Source organism: Chrysemys picta, chromosome 13 (assembly GCF_011386835.1).
Source record: "Chrysemys picta bellii isolate R12L10 chromosome 13, ASM1138683v2, whole genome shotgun sequence".
Taxonomy (NCBI): Eukaryota; Metazoa; Chordata; order Testudines; family Emydidae; genus Chrysemys; species Chrysemys picta.
In genome coordinates this window covers 51874480-51897555 of record NC_088803.1, presented here as the reverse complement: position 1 = coordinate 51897555, position 23076 = coordinate 51874480, and the positions used below count along the sequence as shown (strand labels likewise).

Genomic DNA, 23076 nt, shown 5'->3' with positions numbered 1-23076 from the left:
CTCTTGATGAGGCGATGAATGCATCGGGATCCGAACAAACCTTTAACTCTCATTGCCTGGTGTTTGGTTATCTGAGCTTTACTCTGTCTCCACAAAGCCAATTTCCTGGTCTCCCTTCAGACTCTTGCAGGATACAGCCTCTCCCTTTCAGCAGCTGGACCCATTCCATTTGGAGTTTCCTTCCCTGCTCTCCCTTCCGCAAACTGGCCAACCCTGGCCTCCCAGCTATTAGTCCCAGAGGCTGGAACAATTGCTTTCAGAGAGTTCTGACAGCCCTGAGGTGAAAAGACCTCAGGTGGGTAAGGATACCACATGCTGACTGCTCGTTAACAGGGCAGAGAGAAAGGGGAGCTTAAGGCAACATAAGTAAGCCACATCCAAATGAGACTGTCTAATGATTCCAATGCTCTTTGGAATTTAAAATGGCCTCAGTGTAAAGTCCTGGACTGCTTGGAGTGGGGCAGCCCATAGCCCCCTCCTTGCCATTCCTTAGACTCTCTTCTGTCTCTACAAAGTGCAGGAGGCCCAGAGCAGTGACTCACACTGGCCAGCCTTCCCCAGCTTTTCAATGGGATTAGAAACACCTGAAGTCTAAAATTGGGTTCTTGTTTAAATTCCATTTTCAGGAGCCCAGATTCTCAGTCAAGTGAATGAACACGTGGGTGTTTTGCCTGCCTAATACCTGAAATAGCAGCAAGCCTGGACAGTTACAGACACACTGAGGCTTGGATTTTAAAATAAGACTCATGTAATGGCCTGCTGGTTACCAGTCACAGCAAGCTAGCACTTGCAGGATACTAGCAAGAGGGGATGAGCAGCAGAAGGGTTTAGTCATCTTGCCAGGAGATGGGGAAATTTCACAAAGCGCTGTGTCATTTTCTGACAGATTCCCTCCCCACTGCACTCCAGCAGCTCCCAGACAGACCTAGGAAGCAGCCAAGTAGTACAGATAGGTTAGGAGAGGCACCACGCACAGATAGCCAGATCCAGGTCCCTGGTGCCATCCCCGTTGTGCTATTCTGGAAGTGCAAAGGAGACTGAGAAGCTCGCTGCACCAATAGGGCAGCTGGGGATTCCTCCAATATGAGTTAGGGTTTTATGCCACTTACTGTTCCTCCTCCTCCCACTCATATTCTGGGGTGGGCTGAGGGGAACAGGAGATGGCGTGTCCAAAGCTGGAGCTGCTTTAAGTTAAACCAGGGCTGATTCAGCCCCCAGTCAGCCTCAGGTCAGGAGAATGAATAGGTGGCTTCTCCGCATTCCCCACAAGTCCTGCAGCAAGCAGAACTCATCTAAACCTGGAGATCTGACCCCAAGATTTCTGAAGAGAATCTGTGTACAGCGTGTGCCTGAACATTCACACATGTGCTAATTGTGCAGACGTTAGGTATGCATATAGAACAGCACCATCCAGGCAATCTAGGTCATGCCCAATGCGGAGGAGCCCCTGGCAAACCCAGAATTAGAGTGATTTCTGAAACATGGAGAGGAGTGAATGAGGCTGTTTCAGGGCTGGAAGGGTTGTGGGGTCTGCTCCAAGCCCTCTTACCCATAGTAACACTCTTTGTCAGCAAACACACACATACTCTTGTTCAGCATCCAAAATGGTATTACCATCCACATTTCCACCAAGAGCAGTTTAAACCGGTGTTACAGGGCTGTCTTTCTATAGAGCAAGGGCGTGAAATATCTCCTGTACAGAGGCCAGACATATTCACACCAACCTCCTTCTTGGTACAAAACAGACACTTACCAGGGCTCAGAACTGGGATGGAAGCTCTGTTTGTGCATTTTACTGAACAGTTCTCTGATTTCTTTCACTCCTCTTTCTGTTCTCTTTTCCTTCTCGTAGGCCTGGTCTACACACAGGTTTTGTATGGATTTAACTATTCTGGTTAGGGCTGTGAGATTCTACCAGAATAGTTAATCAGTTCAGCCCCTACTGGGGATGCAGCTTTGGTGCCTTATTCTAGGATAGCTTATTCCTATTCCCTTATGGAACCTTTATATTGATATAATTGCATCCACACTACGGGGAGTTGTACTTTTATTCCTCTAAGAATAAAGAATAGCATGTCCATAAAGGCAAGGCCAAGGCCTCCCAAAGCAGGAATATTTCTAATTCACATCTCTTCAGAAAGAACCTGTTTACAATTCCCAGGGGACCAAAAGACCAACAATTCTAAATGCTAGCATAATGGAGTTACTAAACCTCACATTTTGATATAGCTGCATGCAAATTGGGACGGCAATTGTGCACCTACTTATTTGCATGTACAAATCCCCCTTTTGAGCATATAAACGTGAGGTTTTGTGGGTATAATGGGCACATATATATATTTTTGGACACGCCTACTGCACCTACATTTGACAGTTTGCTATTCAGGGTACTGTATAACAAGCATGCACACAGGATTGTGTTAGAAGCAAATGGAGCTCTCTACTTAGTCACCCATTTGTATTTTCCAGCTTCCATTAGGTTTTGAAGGTGACAAGGTCAGCTGAATTAGCATTGATATTATATATGTGTATAAATTAAGGCAAGATAGCTTCCAGCCCTTCACTTTAAATGCTTTTATAGATTTAAGGATCAGAAAGCCAATAACTGACTCAGAGAGGAGAAAATGCACACACACAAATTGCAGTTCCTTTGTTGTGTTGCATTGTCTATACCAGGGATGGGCAACCTTTGGTCTGCGGCCCGCCAGGGTGAGCACCCTGGTGGGCCGGGCCAGTTTGTTTACCTGTCGCGTCCGCAGGTTCGGCCGATTGCAGCTCCCACTGGCCGCAGTTCGCCGCTCAAGGCCAATGGGGGCTGCGAGAAGCGGCGACCAGCACATCCCTCGACCCGTGCAGCTTCCCGCAGCCCCCATTGGCCTGGAGCGGCGAACTGCGGCCAGTGGAAGCCGCGATTGGCCGAACCTGCGGACGCAGCAAGTAAACAAACCGGCCTGGCCCACCAGGGTGCTTACCCTGGCGTGCTGCGTGCCAAAGGTTGTTGATTCCTGATCTATACCTATATTATTAAAGTGGTAAACATTTTGTGAGCAGACAAACCCGTACTCTTCTCTTGGTGTCCCCTCCATGTCCTTCTTCTTTCCTATGTTTCATTCTTATGTCACCTTCTAAACTCTCCTGCTCACAAGCAGTGGGACTGAAGGATGTAGCAGGACAGTGGAACAGCTGTTCCTGATATAAAGTTACTGCTCTCCGGCTCCTACTTCCATATGTCTGTTGCACAGACATCCTCTTTCTAACAAACCCCTCTCTTTCATACTCACATGTCATAGACTCCTAGAAGTCAGAGAGAGACAGACCAGCTGATTACCTAGCCCACTCTCCCCCACCCCCCAGATTTGATCCCTACAACTTATTGCTAGTATTTGCCCAATCAGATATTCAAGCTGTCTGGGAAGTGGTTTCTCCTGTTCCCTTTGGGAGACTCTTCTGTCACTTTGCCAAGATCAGCATGCAGACAGTTAAAGAACTTTCCTGGCAAACTGTGTGTTCCAGCTAGACCATGTTCCTTTTGTGTTCTGCAATCCTTTGTGTCTTTCTACAGTTTTAGTGGAATTTGCTTGGCAGCATACTCAGATGAGAGGGGGAATAAGCAGCAGGCTGGGGGGAAGCAGCAGAAGAGTATGTCATGTGTCTGCACAAGAAGGATGCAAAATTGTCTCTCTGATCATTGCAAGGCCTGCTTTAGATTTCAAGCCTCCCACCTTTTGCATTTGAACAATCCCTGGGATTAGCATCCACATACCCCCAGGTTGGATTTACAGTCTCTGAGCACAGTGCAGGGGTCAGCAAAGGGAAAAACACACAGCAATTAAGCAGCCCAGACAGGGGCGGCTCCAGGCACCAGCGCACCAAGCGCATGCCTGGGGCGGCAAGCCGCAGAAGGCGGCCTGCCGGTCGCTGTGAGGGCGGCAGTGAGGCAGCCTTCGGCGGCATGCCTGTGGGAGGTCTGCCGGTCCCGCGGCTTCGGCAGCAATTCGGCGGTGGGTACGCCGAAGGTGCAGGACCGGCGGACCTCCCGCAGGCATGCCACCAAATCCGCATTACCAGCGGACCTCCCGCAGGCATGCCACCGAAGGCTGCCTCACTGCCGTGCTTGGGGTGGCAAAATACATAGAGCTGCCCCTGTGCCCAGCACAGGGATGGCCCAACAGGGTCTATTTAATGAGCAACATGCATGATGATCCATTATGGCATGCATCAGAGAGGCAATTGGCAGGGTTTTTCTAGTGAAGGGGACAGCGATGCCTCCTAGTGACTATCATGGAATGGCTAGTGGATAGCTTGGGATTCTCTATGCATCTTACATTATAAAGCTATAAAACACTGGGTATTAAAACTGTGTATTACCAGGACATAATTGGTTAAACAACCACAAACAAAGAGTAACTATTAATGGCAAGATGTCAGATTGGAGGGAGGTCTCAAGTGGGGTTCCACAGGGATCTGTTCTGGGTCTGGTGTTGTTTAACATCTTTACTGATGACCTGGATATAGGAATACAGAGCGCACTGATCAAATTTGCAGATGACACAAAGCTAATGGGGGCTGCCAACACTTTGGAGGATAGAGCTAAAATTCAGAGGGATCTTGATAAATTGGAGAACTGGGCTATAGACAATAAAATGAAATTCAATGAAGACAAATGTAAGGTGTTACGCTTATGGAAGAAAAATCAAATGCACAAATACAAAATGGGGGATAACTGGCTTGGCAGCAGCACTGCTGAGAAGGATCTGGGAGTTGTGGTGGGTCACAACCTCGACGTGAATCAGCAGTGTGATGCTGTTGTAAAAAAAGCAAATGCAATCTGAGGTTGCATTAACAGAGGCATAGCACGCAAGTCATGGGAGGCGACAGTACCGCTCTACTTGGCACTGGGTAGGCCTCAGCTGGAGTATTGTGTCCAATTTTGGTCACCAATGTATGGAAAGGATGTAGAGAAACTGGAAAGGATCCAGAGGCGAGTGACAAAGATGATCAAAGGGATGGAATCCAGTCCATACGAGCAAACGCTGAAGGAACTTGGTATGTTTAGTTTGGAAAAGAGGAGATTACGGGGGGACATGATCGCGGTCTTCAAATACTTGAAAGGCTGCCATAAAAAGATGGAGAAAAGTTGTCCTGCCCTCTGTGGCAAGAGATCACAAGAGGCAATGGGTTCAAACTACAGCACAGCAGATTTAGATTCAATCTCAGGAAAAGCTGATTGGCGGGTAGTGATCGATCTATCAGAGATCGATTTATCGTGTCTCGTCTAGACGCGATAAATCGATCCCCAAACGCGCTCCCCGTTGACTCCGGAACTCCACCAGGGCGAGAGGCGGAAGCGGAGTCGACGGGGGAGCTGCAGCCGTCGATCCCGCGCCGTGAGGACCCGAGGTAAATCGATCTATTCACGTAGCTGAAGTTGCATATCTTAGATCGATCCCCCCCGCCCCAGGGTAGACCAGTCCAAACTGTATGAGCAGTAAGCCAATGGAACAGACGCCTGGGGAGGTTGTGGAAGCTCCTTCACTGGAGATTTTCAAAAGGAGGCTGGATAGCCATCTGTCTTGGATGGTTTAGACACAACAAATTCTGCATCTTGCGGTCCCTGCTAACCCTATGATTCCATGGCCAGTCACCCCTTGGCCCCCAAACTTGTTTGTTGTCCCCCTTTCCCTATCTTCCTTCTCTCTGCATTGGTTTTTGTTTTTTTTAAAGGAATGTAAGCACTTCAGGGAGGGGATCAGGCCTTCCACTATGTTTGGAGAGGGCCTAGCACATTTTGGACTGTACAAAAAAATAAGCAAATTAATAAATAATAATTGTTGTTCTCTTATAGGTGCTGGGACTTGATCTCCCACTTCACCTGTACTAGATGTAGGCTGGTGTCAAATTTCTCTCTCTCTCACTCACTCACACACAAACTCAATTCAGATGAATCGCTCAGTCTTCACAAACTGTTATTGCAGCCAAGGGAATGAACAATGCAGCCAGGAATCTGTAGCGCTCAATCCTAAAGAAGGAATGGGAATCCAGCAGTCTGCGGCGCACTTAAATGGTCTCCACTGTGTGATCAAATTTCTGGAGTGAACCCCTTCATACAGGTAGTTCCATTATTCAGTGTCAGGCTTTTTTGGAATATGTATACATCAGTGGTTTTCAGCCTTTTTTCATTTGTAGACCCCTAAAATATTTCACCGTTGGAAATCTTAGACATATTCTGTGGACCCCAGGGGTCTGCGGACCACAGGCTGAAAACCACTGGTATACATGATATTATGATACATCTCCATTAATCAGCTGGGGAAGAATTTACAATTCACCAAACAAAAGGAAGGAAACTGCCCTCTCAGCCACCACTTAGGATATCATGTCCATAGAAGGCAAAGCCAAGGCCTCCCCGAGCAGGAATAATTCTAATTCACAGCTGCTTCAGAAAGAACCTGCTTACGATATCCAGGAGACTAAAAGGCCGACACTTCCAAATGTAGCAGTGTAATGAGGTTTATACAAGAAACCTCACATTTTGATATAGCTGTATGCAAATTGGGCCGGCAATTGGGCACCTACTTATTTGTACAGTATGTACTAATTCCCCTTTTGTGCACATAAATGTGGGGGTTTATGGGTATAAAGGGCACATACATATTTTGTGGCTACACCCACTGCACCCACATTTTACAGTTTGCTGGTCAGGGCACTGTACCACAGGCTTCTTATTTAAAATAGGATTGTGTGATTATAAGAGCACATTTTTACACATTTTTTAAATAGCTGGGTAGAAGCAAGTGGAGCTCTCCAATTAGTCACCCATTTGCATTTTCCTGCTTCCATTAGATTTTGAAAGAACAACAAAGTCAGCTGAGTTAGCATTGATATTATGTATGTGTATAAATTAAGGCAGGAAGGCTTCCAACTGTTCACTTTAAATAGTTTTTATAGATTTAAGGATCAAAAAGCCGATAACCAACACAGAGAGCAGAAAATGCACACGCAAATAGCAGCTCTTTTGGGACCTCATGCATGAGCCTTACTTTGGGTCTTGGTGAGATTGGAAATGTCATGAAGGTGGCACCCAAGGGTCTTACTCTGACTAAAATGGAAGACGTTATTACAAACAGTAGTTTGTAGATGCCCTTCCAAGGCAGAAATAGCCAACATTTTACTTTTCCTTTAGACAGACAGCTGCAAAACAAGAATATGCAAGAAGTTAATTAAGCCTGGCTATAGATTTCATCACTAAGCAGTAGAATGTTTTTGCTTCACACATATCACTGGGGTGATCCATTGCGAATGGATGAGTTTTGCAAATTAGTAAGTGAACAAACACAACGTAAATTCACAGAAAACATATCACAAAATGAAGAGCCTGATCTCACAAAGTGCAGGGCATCCTTATGTCCTTGCCTTCAGAGAACAATCCCTTCACAGCCTTTTGATGCCACAACCTTACCACAAAAAGTGTGCCGTTGGTCTCTGAGCTCCTGTGGATATAGGCAATTCAGTTATGCTCTGATTCTGCTCCATTCACATCTCATTACATGACTGGCACAACCCTTTGATAAACCCCTTGTACAAACCTGCATGTGCACCGTGCATGTTGCATGAACAAAATGACTCTTTCCCTATTGTATTTTGAGTGAAGTAAACAAGCAGGGAAGAGGAGTTAACTGGATTCTCATTCAAACAGAGCTGCTAAGAAGGTCAGAAGAGCCACCACCTTGCTGTCTCTCAACGGAGTCACCCCGGAGCTCCCCCTAGTGTACTTTAGTATGATTGCCGTGTATTCACTCCTGCTCTTCGCCTGCTCTATTAGCTACAACGCTCACACATTTTTAAATATTTCTCTAACAAAGTCAATCCCTGGGGATCCTACTCTAGTCAGCCCCTGCCCCACTTTTAAATAGTAAACGGAGACTAAAATAGATTATCTGGGGAGATCCACAACAAATATATAACTGGGATTAATCCAAACAGCTATTGTCCTATCCCAAAGCCTTTGGTATGTATAGGAAATAGTAGAGGTAGCATGTTACAGTGTACAAATATGCTGGACTAGGATGCAGAAGACAGTGGTTCTATTCCTAGCTCTGTCACTAACCTTCCGTGTGAGCTTGGGCAAATCACTTTGCCTCCATGTACTTCTATTTCCCTTCAATTTTACTATTCAATTAAATATATAGGTTGTTCTACTGCTCTTATCACCATAGTATCTGAGAGTTATAAGTGCATTAAGCAATATGACTAATGTCTATCATGTGTTTGTTCTCTCATCCTCTCCCTAAGGGCAGAAGTGTGTGCAGGGGAGAGGAGTGTTTTGTTTTGGAATTTATATATACACATATATACATGTTGCCATATGTTTATGTTAGAGAAGGCAGGTCAAAGAAATGCACCTTGCAGTTAGAGCAGATAGGGGTGAGGTTTGTGACAGTCCTTACTTCCTGAGGGAATTCATTCCACAGTCTTGGGCCAGCCACCAAGAAACCTCTGTCTCCTGAACATATGGGCTTCACCCTTTTGTACAGAGTTCATAGTGCTAGAGGAGTGTGGTTGTCACTCATGGTCTTCATCCTTTAGGCTCTTGTAGATATTCAGGGTCCTGGGTCCAGGGTGTCTTGAAGATAAGGACCAACACACAGAACTTGGGAAGCCAGTGTAGGATGTGAAGGGCAGATGTGACATGCTCAAGGTAGCCAGTGTTGCCAAGGAGAAATGCTGCAGCTGGAGTTTCCCAAGCTCTGCAGACTTCATGCCTAGGTATACAGCATTGCTGTAGTCCAGCCAAGAGGTGACAAAGGCACGAATAACAGATTAGCATATCATCTGCCCGGATGGGACAGACTCTCTTAGCCCACTGGAAATGACAGAAAGCATTACTTGCAGATGCTGCTATGTCAGCAAGCAATCCAGGAGCACTCCTAAGCTACAGAAAGCGAGATTATTACATGGGGAGGGGTCGCGAGCTGTCAGGCTCCACCCCGAACCCCGCTTGCCTCCAGCATTTATAATGGTGTTAAATATATAAAAAAAGTGTTGTTAGTGTATAAGGGGGGGTCGCACTCAGAGGCTTGCTATGTGAAAGGGGTCACCAGTCCAAAAGTCCGAGAACCCCTGAGCTAGTGGCTGCATGTAGACACCCTTTGTGTGTCTAATCTATTTAGATTGTAAACTCTTTGGGGCAGGGTCTCTCTCAATATAAATTTGTCCAGCACCCAGCACAGGGGCCTAAGCTCAGCTGGGGTTTCTAAGTGCTACTGTAATATAACTAATATACTATTTATCCTCTCACCTTCATTTTTCTTACTTCTTCCCCTCTATCTGCAAAGGGAGAATAGTATTTACCTACCACTGCCCCCAGGACCAGTGAATGCAGCCAAGTACTTTGGAAATACTAAATATTTTATCAACATTTCTTATCCTCTCCATCCTCTCTCCTTCTTTCCCTTTTGCTTCCCCCCCACCCCATTTCCAGTCCTCATTTTTCCTTTCCTCGGACCATCCTACTGTGCAGTGGTTCAGGATAAATCTGTTCCTTTCCGGTAAATCTGAAAATGGAATTGTCCCATTTCCATTGACATTCAGTTATTTAGCTGCTAGGAAGGCCCTTCCTTTTTCTCAGAGCTCCGCAGTGCTCTCTGCTAAATCCTCAGCTGGTAATTGAAGATTTCCAGTGGTTTTCCCACAGGCATTGGAGATGGACTCCACTCTTGTCACTTCCTTCTTTATTCTGTTGTAGTCTACGTAGGTTCTTATATTGTGCTCATCACCATAGTATCTGAGCACCTTCCAAAAGTGCATCTTTCATACGTTTGGTCTCTCATCCTCTCCCCAGGGAGAGAATCGCATGCACTGGAGGGTCTTGTTTTGGTAAGGTCTTTTGGGTGTCTTTGTTTTTTATAAATACACGTGTTGCTAGGTATTTATGGTAAAAAAAAAGTTACGTTATGATACACATGGTGTAGTTACGATGCCTCTAGAAATTACCAACACTTACTATTGGAGGGGAATCTCCTTATGATTCCTTTATTTTCTCCCCCATTTGTTTCTTTTCCATTTTAAACTTGGACTCGCTATATTAGTGGCCCTCCTTCCCATTGAAGCACACCCTTATTACAGCAGTTGGGGGATAAAAGGGGGGCAAAGTAGCAGAGATCAACTCAATTCCACCTATTGAGCAACCAGAGGTTCTAGTGATGGGTTCAGGGGTGGGGGTGGAATAGAGACAACGCTCCTTCTCCCTTCCAGCAGCCAGAGGGGAGATGCTTCAAATTTATAAAACTCCTATTTGCTGGAGGCTGATACAAATGACAGAGCCACCAAGAAGAATCCAAGGACAGTATTTTGGTGGGTATCTCAACACCTTCTTCTTGGCTAAAAGATGGGAGATTAGAGGGGACTGGATTTCCTTGTAGGTGTTGCATCTGGACAATGGGGTGCCCCATCTTTCATATATTAGTCAGTTTAGTTCTCTGGCTATTGGGGTGTCTGGTAAAATCAGACTGTAACCCTTAAGGACAGGGACTGTCTTTTTGTTATCCAGCAAAACGGGACTGGGGTCTCTGGGCACTACGTCAATACAAGTTAAATAAATAATAGTAATAAGTAAATGTTATAGGCCTACGTAATAAATCTAAGTCATGTGAATTCAGGCAGTTAATAAATGGATGAAATAGAGATTGAATATTTATGGTATAACTGATAACAAGGTCAAAGCAAGGTTATTACAAGAAATTGACTTGACTTTGCAAAGAAAAGTGGATATTCACTAGCAGGGCTAGTGAAAATGGTGTTTTCCAAAGAGAGTGTTGACAAACAGTGAAAGAACAAAAGTGCTTCCAGTTAAAAATGCAGACCAATGCATAAACACAGAACAAACAAGGGCCAACAACCTGCAGAGACCAGGAACCAGCTGCCCAGGCTGGGTAAACTGACATAGCTCCATTTTAGACAATGGAACTGCACTGGGTTACACCAGCTGAGGATCTGACCCCAGATTTGTTTGACAGAAAGGTGTACAGCACAAAGAGTGCAGTGTCATGAATGCGATAAAAGCAACCATTCTGCAGAAATGTGCTGCTTTCAGCACAGACTATAAGGAAATCCAGAATGCAAAAATACATTCATGTATATAAACACAAGGACAAAGCTTTGATGGAGACGATGATGATGCAGAAACAGAGTTCGTTGTTGGGTCTCTCAAGACATTTATAAAACAAGGTTCTACAACAAATCGACAATGATCTTGGAAATCAAGACGTTGATTTTAAAATCGATACTGGGACATGATGTCGTAATATCACAAATCATGAGATCAGAAATGTTAACTATAATGCACAACGCCAATCGGGGCATTGAGAAGTGTAAGAATAGAATCTGAGATATCCTTTTCTGTAGAGGTTTGAATACTGTCATATAAGATAATGGTCAGATTTTCGGCTGCCAATCTTGCTCCTTTGCATTGCTTCTGTGGCACCTATGCCAGAAAACAGCCTTAATAGGGAAGCTGGGGATTCTCCCTGCATAGGGAAATTCACAAATCACAAGGCTTCCCCAGCCACACCCAGAATTTAAACACAACTGGTTTAAAACTACCTTCACTTCCCTCTCCTCCCCTCCTCAGGTGCCCCAAGCATACGTCTGGCACACCTGCAGCTCTGGCCCAACACATTGTGAAATCCACAGGAAACAGAATGCAAAAGAACTAGTGAAACCACTTGAGATTCCTGATCAGCTCATAGGCCAAGGCTGACACAGATCTATTTGAATTAAACAGGAAAGATTATCTGTATTAATGGACTACTACTACTACATCTTGTTCTAAAGTGAGCTGCTGCACAACACAACAAGTAGCAATGCAACAACACCTGGTAAATTGCAGTTTGCTCACCTTGAGATTTCAGATGAGGTAATAAGACATAATGATCCACAGGCCATTCTCTTTCATATATGAATTCAGGTACTCCACACCAAACCCTTATTATGCACAGCTAAGTGGCTAGCAGAAAAAAACAGTGAAAATAGCAAATAAAAGCCCTGGTGAATGCAAGGGATCCATATTTAGTATTGTTAGAATAGTGCAATACAACTTGCAATGCCTTATTAGGATCATGAGCCCAAGAGGGCCTATAATGTGTATGTCTTAACCGGTCCTGAGAAGGAACCGTTTTGAGAACAAGAAATGGTCATGTAATAAAAAAAAAAAATTGAGGTTCAAGGGCAGTAGTCATGATAGATGTCCAATAAGAGGCAGAATGATCCTTTCACCTGCTGGGGTTTGGGGTTGCTTCTCCTGATGTTTTCATGTGTGTGTTATTACTTGGCTGCATGAGTAGTGTGTTATTTTTAGATAGCATGATGTTTTGTTTTATTTGTGTTTGACTTTCAAAAAGAAAAAGGGAGATGTAATAGTGTCCGAAGGTACTGAACCCTGCCATGTGACAAAGGTATTCATTAGCCTTTTGTAACCCTTCAGGAGACTGGCCAAGCCATAAAGATCAGTCTCTTCCCAGCACTCCTTGTTTGAGTATTTAGAAGATCTTCAATTACATTTTTGTAGAGCGGGTTTTGCTAATATGTGGCCAGAGTCTGACAGGTTGAGGTTCCCAAGGCAATACAACTCTGCACCACCCCTAATGCAGGGATGTGTCTATCAGGCACAAGAAAGCCCATGCAGTTGAAAAAAGAAGAACAGGAGTACTTGTGGCACCTTAGAGACTAACAAATTTATTAGAGCATAAGCTTTCGTGGACTACAGCCCACTTCTTCGGATGCATAACCGAAGAAGTGGGCTGTAGTCCACGAAAGCTTATGCTCTAATAAATTTGTTAGTCTCTAAGGTGCCACAAGTCCTCCTGTTCTTCTTTTTGCGGATACAGACTAACACGGCTGCTACTCTGAAACCTTTCATGCAGTTGAAGTAATTTATTCAATGCACTGGAAACACAGATTTCATATGGTAATAGCCATATACTTCTGAGACTGCATCTGCCTGTCAGGAGCCTATTTAAGATCTCTGGGGAAAGTCTGAAGAGTGCCACCCAGGAGGCGAGCTAAAGACTCCTGCATACTAACCATGATTCAGGAAGCAGGAAAGAGAGATGAAAATTACCCATCCCCCAGCAGAGACATAATGCAAAACAGAACTGTCATGGGAGTTGGTGAGAGACAGAGGAGGAGGCAGAGACAGAAAGAAAAAGAATATGAGAGACAGAGACAGAGCTTGTGGGGCCACAAGTAAGAACTTGGGCCCCATTCAGTCACTTACTTTGGGCTTAAGGCCTTCCTCTCCATTTCTACTTCTAGGGGTGTAGCATGGATCAGAATATTATTTACCTCCCCCCCACCCATCGGGTTCTAGTGCCAAAAGTAGGACATGGACAATGCCTTTCTGTGGGTTCACAGGGACCACTGTAGTTGACTGAAGACATCCCTTGAGAGAGCAAGAAGTACAATGCCATTTGGATGAAAGGCAGGAGAGGTATAATAGTGAAGGACAGTCTGGACTCAGGGTAGGAGAGTAGTTTGGGCCATCTGGATTACCTCTTTTTGTTCTGAGTGACGTGAGAGAGAGAGCAGCAGAACTCAGGCTCCAGTGCAGGAACACCTAAGCCCTCCCAATAAAAGAATTAGCTTGTGCCTATCTCTCAGTGAGCCCATGGAAGGAGAAGGACCAGAGCGCTGAGGCCCAGGTCTGGTGGACTAAGTGGGTTGGATGCAGCAGCTGAGTCAATGAGAAACCACAAATCTACTTAGTGAAGGGGAAGTGAAGAGGGAAAGAGGCTATTTGGGGGTAGGGTGCTTGAGAAAGGAAAATCAGGGTGTCCAAGTGGGGGCAGGTGACCCAAGGTTTTGGTGGCTATGGGACCTATTTAGGACTAGATTCTCAGCTGTAGCTGAGATGGGGAGCCACCCAGGAGCCTAGAGAGGAAGGATACTCCAGTGGGTAGGTTGCTGGCCTGAGATGGGGGAGACCTTGGGTCATGTCCTGCTCTAGCACAGACTCCCTGTATGACCTTGAGCAAGTCACTTAGTCTCTCTGGACCTTGGTTCCCTATCTGTACAATGGGGATGATAGCACTGACTGACCACAGAGGGTTGTAGTCAGGATAAGAAAATTAAAGACAGCCAGGTGCTCAGATACTAGGGTAATGGAGGCCATATTTAAGGTGGACAGGGGACTGCTCTGAAGTATGCCAGCTGATAATGGACTTTAAGGAGCTGTTACCCAGCTGGGAAATGCTGCAGTGCACCAGAAGAGGCGTGTAAGAGCTGGCTGTTTTTTAGCCCTTTTGCACTCCCAGATTCATCTGAAGATGTGGTCCTAAATTTAATCCTGCATTAGATGAGACTCTTTATGGAAACCTTGCCATGAACCTAAAAGAATGAGGCATGATATCATAAAGGGCGGGAGAAGATCAAAGGGCAGAACTCAGCAAGGTATGGAGTTTCCAATGAACTTCAGTAGAACTGGGAGACAAACTGTTGGAGGCTTGCTGAGCTTCACCAAATTCCCAAAACACCTTTTCAGACTGACTGGATCTCTTGAGTTTCACCCAAGAGTTAGACTCAACAGCCCTGAGACACAGTTCACACCTGGATGGTCCATAGTTGTCTCTTGTGTCTGAGAAGTGGGGGGTTGGACACTTGTGAACATCCTGGCTGGGACTGTGCACAACTGGTGTTTACAGAGCACTTTGGGTTGTTCTGGACACAGTAAGTGTGGAGCAGGTAAGGCCAAAAGCTTTCATTCCCCCTACAGCCTTCCTTCTTTGCCCTTCCCTTCCATCTATCTGCCAATTTCAAACTAACTCATCTACCTCTCCCATGTCCAGGGAGGTGAGTAAGGAGGAATGGGCATTCCACACTAGAGGCAGTAACCAGAAAAGGATTTCTAAACTTCATGGAATGCAGCTTGGTTTCCAGGGCTTTGGAGTGGAGCCCGGAGCATCTCCGGAGCAGTGGAGCTGCAGGTTTTTGCCTGGAGCTAGAGCGGAGCCAGAGCACAGCTCCAAAGCCCTGTAATCAGGGGTTTTCTGGGCCTACCCAGAACACGAAGGCAAACCTTCTGTGTCTCATGCTCCCTATCTCCAAAATGACCAAGCCCAAATGCCGCTGCCTACACCAGTGCTACACCATTCCCATATTTACTCCTCAGAAGGAGAGTTCACAGAAACTTCCCCAAGGCCATGATGCCACCGAGTCCCCACTTTTCCTTTCCAGACGGCGAGTTTATCACTTAATTAAAACAATACATTCATCAAATCTGTACCAGCACTTAGATACCTCAGAGAAGGTTCCTTAGAAATATCTGAGGGATTTCAGAAGCTCTGCAATATGCCATCAATGGAGACCTGGTTTATAGACTGAGAAATAACAAATATTTTCAAATGATTTGGAATCCCTGGTTGGATACGGTGGCTTAAAAAGACTATTCCTTTAATTGTACTCCCTCGGTTTGTAAAACTGAAGTCCTGCTAGATGTAACAGGAACCTCGAAGATAAGCCTTGTACACTCAGTTCATTAAAGAAATGTTTAAAGGAACTAAAGAGATACCTTGGAGATGCATAAACAGGATGGATAGGGATGAATCTGATTGGGGCCTCTGTGTGCTATTGCAACATTAATATTAAAAAATAATAGATATATGCCAGTGGTACAGAGTGTCCACTAATAGAGTCCAGAAGAAGAGATCATGGGGACCCACCAGGGCCATATAAAGCCATATGATGCCAATATCCATCTAGCGAGGAGAAACCTCTGGGATTTTCCAGGACCACTCAGTGCCGCGTGGTGTCCACTTGTGCATACCAAAATGAGAGACGCCAGTGATTCAGCCTGGCTCTACCACACCAGATGCACTCATCTATCAGAAAAGAAGAATCCACAATACTGCACCATTTCATAATCCCTAGGAGAGGTCACACGTATTCCTTTGCCTGTTCATATGCCCAAACAAGACTTTCAGTGATGGATGAGTAGACACAGCTGTGCGGCCTGGACTCTTCTTTAGGGGTACACAAAAAGGTGTAGTTTAGTCCTAGTGACTCTCTAAGGATTCACCAGAGCATGTGTGAGGGCTCCACCTCTGTCAGCATAGCATGGCCACCACTGCAGCTGAGCCTGCACTGAGCATGTGCTGCTGCTTCTACTGCTTTATCCCTGAAGTTGACAGTCGTGGCAAGAAGAAAGTGCCTAGAGAGGCTGGTGAGAAATTGAAACAGACTGGTGAAGCAGGGCATGCAGGACTGGTTTCCTTTTCATCTGAGGGATTTGTTTATTTCAACAGACCCAAGGAAATCTTCCCTAGGGATACAAGCCCTTGGGCGTTGGTTGCAAACCATTACAGCTGCTCTCTCTCCAGCACTGATTTGTTTTTGCTCAGGATAAAGAGAGAAGTAAAGCAGAAACAATCAAGGGAAAAGACCTCTCTCTTTCATTTACAAAATCCACCTTTGCAGCCTTCATTCTATTCCTATTGTAAGCGCAACATTGAACAGAGAGCTGACCCCTGCAAAGTCCACTGGATGAGACTCAGCCCTGCTCCTTGTCATATACCAACAGTTTCCATTTTCTCTCTTCTCCTTCGGCTATAATACTGCTGTCTCTTGATTCCTCTGCTCTGGTACTTATGCATGTCACACCCACCATCTCATTTGTGTCAGGTTCAATGCAATCTCGGTTTAGATTGCTGAGCTCTCTGCAATTCAAATTAGACCAGAACCAATTCTGTAATAAAGCAAGATGGATGGGTGGGGCCTTCAGAATAAACACTAGCACACATTCAATGACACAGGCATAGGGGTGCTCTCTCTCTCTCCCTCACACATCCTCTCCCATGCCTGCAGATTTTCTAGCATAAGGGCAAACATTTTTAACAATGGCTAGTTTTGGTTTCCTAATCCTATACAAAGCCTGCATTGGGTTAGCTGCATCCCCACACACATCCCCCAACGCCCTCTCCCAGCCCTCTTCTCCTTCCCCCCTCCCGGCTTTAGTGGTCTTTTTAAAAGGAAAAAAGAACAGAAAATGCACTGCAGGGAGCACAGGGGGAAGCTAATGAATGCACCAAGAAAGGCTGCTCTGTCTTCCTTTCAGCAAGTCCCCTGGATGGGAGAGGGTCTGGAATAGAAACATCTTGTCCTTTCCTTCTCCATTCCAACCCTTTATGATTATTTTGCCTTCCCCATCTTTCATAAAGCCCCCTCTTTCTAATGCAGCACAGAAAGGAATCAGAGCTCTTTCAAGAAAGGGACTTTCTTTTTTTTTTTTGGAAGACTCTCAACAAGCATCCATTGTTCAGGTGTAAATCTGCACTTTTATTTTCTTCCTCGCTGAGCTCCAGTTCCATCTCCGTGAACCCCTCCCTCATCCCCCACCTGCGCAGCTCCCCAGCAAGGTGCCGCAAGACCCATCTCTAGGAACCAGTTTCAGAGAAAGGGTGCAGCATTCTCGCCGCAGCCTGCCATGCTGCAGGCTAATCTGAATGTCAAAGCCAGATAGTGCCTAACCTGGGAAAACAAGAGGCAGGAATGCTATTATTCCCAGTATTACTGCAGGAAGGAGGAAGGGCTTCCCTTGGAGCATTGGATTTCGCTCAGCACCATCAGAGGACCGCTCCCCGATAGCACTTTATAATGAAGCAATGCATCCTGATGGATGCAAGGCTCTGGGAATGCACAGAAAGCTAGCTCGGTTTTTGTAAGCATAATTTTCAATTGTTTGCTTATGTCTCTTTCCTTGACCCACTTGTACAGTGCCTGGTCTTTACCCATGTAAAAATGCAATTCCCAGCCCCTCCCCATCCCTTCTTCCAAAAATGAACAGATGGGTTTTTTTAAATTACCGTGTGACGTGACCACAAAATAGTATTTGACAGGCAGTATTTTTGATATGCACTAAGCATATCTCACGTGTCACATTTTAAGGTCAAGAATTTTTTAAGTAGCAGGTTTAACAACGGTGGATACAGGTGAAAAAAAAATCCCCCCCCCCAGCTTTCATACATCAAATGGGGGGGAAAAGACAATGCTGACAAATCAGCTGTCTGCCCCTCAGAGAACCCTCCCAGCATGAAAGCAAAATCCGCCCTGGAAACAAACAAATAATGATGTTTTAAAAGATTGACTTAAAAAAAAGCCATGCGGGTCCTACCTGACACAGTACTGGCCATGGTGGCAAGGTGGGGAGCAGAGTAGATGCGGTAGGGGAGATGCAGCAGTAGGGAGGAGTGAAAGAACGCCTTGCTGGCTTTCCGCTGAAGTGCTGCAATGCTGTGGAAGAGAGGAAGAACTGACTCAGCTCTAGGGGGCTGCAGCCATCTGAAGGGAGGAGAGAGAGAGACTGAAAGAAGTGGGTGGAAAGAAAGAGACGGGGGTCCCGGTTCAGAATATTAATTAGCGAATCTGGCCTTCTTTCCTGGGTGGCTTTGATGTCAGATTCGTTGAGGGGGGAGAGCAAGAAGCTACATCCAATCTTGGGCTCTATCGAAAGAGATTTTTCTCTCTTTCTCCTTCCCTCCCTTGTCTGCTGTAGATGGACTAGCCTGGCACTTTCTCTCTCTCTCTCTCTCTCTTTTTTTTTTTTTTTTGGTGTGTCAATTGAAAGCTAAAGTATGCAGATTCATGTAATTTATTTTTTCTTTTAAAAAGGAAAAACTCTCTCAAAGCCAGCAACCACTTGAGGGGCCATGGCTGGCATCCAGGAGAACCAGCAAAAAAACCGCCAGCTGCTTTCCACAGACAGTGAAGGGGAAGAGTGACCTGAGAAAAATGGGAATCTGTAGGTCTGATTCTCCTCTTACTTGTAAACCAGAAGTTCTACTGGAGTCAAGGGGGCTACACTGCTGTGAAACTGATGTGAGGGAGAGGAGAATCAAGCCCTCTGAATCCAACAGAGCTTTTTTTTCTTCTGGGTGTTTGGGCTTTTACATTTTGTATCACCTCCTCTCTGGTGTTTGTTGCTAGGGGCTGATATACTCTATGTTTTATGATGGTTTCCAAGTCTATTCCACACACCCATTCAGGAACCAGAAAAACTCCCCCTCTTTCACATTAACTGCCACAGGCACCCCTGTATTATTCATCCAGTTGTGGCAGTATGATCCTCACCACATTATTTCTTAACCACCGTTAATCTCATCAGCTTTAGGTCTCTCACACTATTCTGCCAGCTGCACATATCCTTCATCCGCAAACACCCCAAAATTATCCAGCATGCTGCAATACAGACACTCCCAACCCACCCAGCAGCTGCAGGGAATTATAGCTTGTTCAAGCAGCCACAGACATCCCTGCTTAGCACAGAAGTCACAGACAGTACCCGCCTCTCAAAGGAAATTGAAAAGCCAGAGATTTTCCCCTTCAGCTAAATTCTACCTCCAATCCCTGTTTGTCCTAATGCCTTAAGGTTGGGGGGAAGAGAGGGTCTCTGTCATGTGGAGACAAAAAAATACAAATTAAAATGTTAATTCAGGAAAAGAATATTATTAATATATCCCCAACTTTAAAGGAATCTGGACAACAGTGGGCTATGGAATAGGTTTCTTTGTGGCCTACCTGGACACTTTGTTACCCTCCTTCCAATGCCTATTTCATAGCTGTAGCAACTACAGTCATCCCCACACCCACTTCCTGGGCTGAAAGTCCTCAGACTTAATAGGTAGTCCCAAGAAATCCCCCCAAAAGCTTGTAGCGGAGGCCAGCAGCCTAAAGTTAGACAGACATACCTTACAGACATCGACAGTTCATTTCCCTATGTGCAGATGCAGCTGGAGTCATTTTTGCTCTTTACTTGATAACAATGCTTTCTTGGTTTTACCCAACCATTCTGACAGGATCTATTTTCTTCTTGCCACATCCCCGTTTATGACTCCCTTTACTCTGAAAAGTGTCGGAACACTTTCAACCTGGTAACAGTTAGCTTTGTAGCATGTGTCTTAATGACATAACATTCTGGGGCACACGGGAGGAGACTGGACAGATTAACTGGTGTATGTGCTATTGGGGAGTTGTTTGGGTGGCAACAAAAGCTATCGAGATATAGATGGCAATATGGGCCAGTGGATTAGACAATGAACTATGGCTCCAGAAATGTGGGTTCTGTTTCTGGCTTGCTGTATGATCGTTTGCAAGTCATTTCACCTCTCTGTGCTTTTGTCCCCTTTCCATGTCTTGTCTATTTCAAATACAAGCTCTTTGGAGCAGGGACTGTCTCTCACTATGTGTTTGTACAGTGCCTAGCACAATGGGGCTCCCATATTGGTCAAGAGCCTCTAGGTACTGCTGTTTATATAAATAATATTCAAATAATGATTGTAGGTAGATGTCTAATGTTCCAAGTTATTTTTTCTTCCCTATTTTAAACTTAACTTCTTTTCCAAGCTGCCCCTGATTTGGATCAGGACAAGTTTGAAAGAATCAGGCAGAAAAATTTCTGCAGTATTTTATGAAGGGTTTCAGGAAAATAGCTGTGTATATTCCACTGATGTGACTGGTCCCCCTCTGCCTCCATGGCATGTGATATCTAACCGCAGATTATTGGGAATGATGGGTATTCAAGTAGAATCAGCAGAGAGACTGGTTTGTGGCATGCATGTCTTTCAGACTTTTCCATTATTAATAACGTGACTTTTAAAAAAAATCATAATTAAAATTTCTTAGACTTTTTCCCCTATAGGAAGCTTTTCTCTGGCACGTCATCCTTTCAGTGGTGCTGAAAAGAGCTCCCAACTATGCACCACATGAAAGGTGCAGCTCATAAGCGGCAGGTCTCTGATTCCCCTTTTAATCTATGAAGCTCAAAAGGTCAATTTCAGAAGAAAAATCCACCTGAAATTTCCCATCCTTCCTCCTGACAGGAGCCTCATCAATACATTCTGCATCTCAATAGGAACCCACAATAATCCCCTCTAAGGCTTATTATCTTATAAGATACATATGGTGCTGGTTGCCTAGGATCTGGTGAAACCAGATACAAGGATGGAAATTATTCAGTCTGTGACGGTAGGGAGTACATACTCTAGTCACTAGCATGTGAAATACACACAAAGCAAACCAAATACAAACAACTTAAAATAATATTAAGAATCCAAATTCACATCACAGGTACCAGAAGACACAAAATTAAAAGTAGGCTAACAGTCTTAATGATCCTGCATTTATTTAGTACCTTTCCTCCAGATCTATTCCAGTAGGCTTTACAGATTTTACTATCTCATTGAATTTACAACATAAATACTAATCACTTTCCCCAACACTGAAGGGCAGCCACCTCGGGGAGGGGGGGGTACAACAGCTGTTTAATCAGCGGAATGTAATTACACACAGTTGAATTTGTCTATGACATTGAGGTTAATATTCTTGGCACCCCAAGAGGTGCAATCATGCCAAAGTAGAGGAATGGTGAGCATGGACCTGCTTCTCTCAGCACTGGCCTGCAAAGTTAACCAGGCACGTCTGTGAAGCTGGCTGCAACATCCAAAAGAATAGTGCAGTGTGAGTGTTATCCCAGATCACTGCGGTGCTCCCCAGAGTCACAGTCCCTCTCCAAGTTTCACGTGGGGCAGTGTCTTCTTTGCAGCTGGGTGAAGAATGGATTTTTCGGTTTTCCGGTAATTCAAAAAAGTTGGGGAGAGGGAATCATTTTGGTTTTGAGCATTTTTAAATGTTTTTAAATGTTAAAAATGAAATTAAAGGATATTTCAAAACAATAAGTTGTTTTGAATTGAAAAATCAAAATGTTTCATTTTAGAAAATGCTGAAACAAAACATTTCAATTTTAATGTTTTGCTTTTTTTTGCCTCTATGTCACTAACGCTAATATCAGTGCAGCGCCTTTCAGGCTTCTGTCTTCCACGCTGACTTAGCCAGTGAAGGTTTGTTTGATCTGTCTGTGGGGTATGCAATGCACTGGCCAGTTTATGCTATGGTATAAAGTAATTGTGCAGCTAAGTAGTATAGCTTCAAGTTAGAGAGGGCTATACTACTATATACGGAGTAACTACAGTTTTGATAAAAACAATGAGGAGTCCTTGTGGTACCTTAGAGACTAACACATTTATTTGGGCATAAGCTTTCCTGATACAGGTTTGATGGCATTTAGAGCATCCCAGAAGCTGTCCTAATTTGTGCTGACGGTCAAACCAGCACCCAGGACTACGGGGAGAGCTGATATAATGCACCTTCTTCCGGGTGCACCAGGATTTTGGCATACCTGAGAATCTAGTCCTTGAACTGTTCATAACAAATGGATTTTGAATTAATGGCTATCAATCAATCTTCATTTATCGCCTCAAAGTTAAAATCCTGACAGCCACAGGAGGTTGGCCTACACTAGTGCTCCCATCCTTGGGCTTTAGCTCCCCCCTCACAGTCTTCTTTTGTACAGATCAGACACGTTACCTTCAGTCCATATTTTTTTTAATGCTTGCTTTTCAGGGTGGTCTGTAAATGTTGATTTTAAAAATATCAAATTTGAGCTTTTATGTCTCCAGGGATATCTCAGCATTTGTCTCCTGAAAATTCCTGACCATCCCAGCTATTATCATGAGATAGAAGGGGACAGTCCACCTTGTCTGGCATGAAATTCAAAGGTACATGGTACTCAAGCAACAGCCTGAAATTAATAAATAATATATATGAGAAAGTTAGAAAAAGAATGTGATTGTCTAGCAGGAAAACCAGCTGAGGCCAGCCTGCAGGTACCTCTGCAGTATTTAGCAACTGAGAGAGAGAGAAAAACCAGCGATAGCAACATCAGCACTAAATCAGGAAAATGTCTCCCTAAAGGCAAAAGAAACAACTGGGACATCTTGACTGATTCCATTTTGGTGCCTATCATGTGCACTTCAGATAGGAAAGAAAATGAGGCCAAGTTGTATAAAAGATCTGGATCAGGAGGAGGAACTGCATCAAATCAATCAGGTGAAAATGTGAAGTGAAGCCTGGATGCTGGCCATCTTGGAGTCTTCTTCCAATTGTCTTGCCTGTACAAATGACAAACCTCAAGGAAGAGACTACAAGCTGCAGGCAAAACCCGCCATCTCATCTTGTAGCCCAGTCTGCATAAAC

General features: G+C 44.7%; 1 protein-coding gene across 2 annotated transcripts in view; it reads right to left on the bottom strand.

The window, feature by feature from the left end:
• STMN3 (stathmin 3) overlaps positions 1-18578 on the bottom strand; it is a 30299-nt gene extending 11721 nt beyond the window's left edge. Inside the window, exon 1 of one of the 2 annotated variants that reach the window (XR_010592405.1) lies at positions 18161-18349. Coding sequence is in view for 1 of the 2 variants with exons in the window: in XM_005291733.5 (XP_005291790.1) it covers positions 18161-18179 (19 nt within the window). In the remaining variant the exon portion in view is untranslated. Of the gene's footprint in view, positions 1-18160 lie in introns of both variants that reach the window. The other variant, XM_005291733.5, reaches the window with a different exon arrangement.
• Between the last annotated feature and the right edge of the window lie 4498 nt (positions 18579-23076).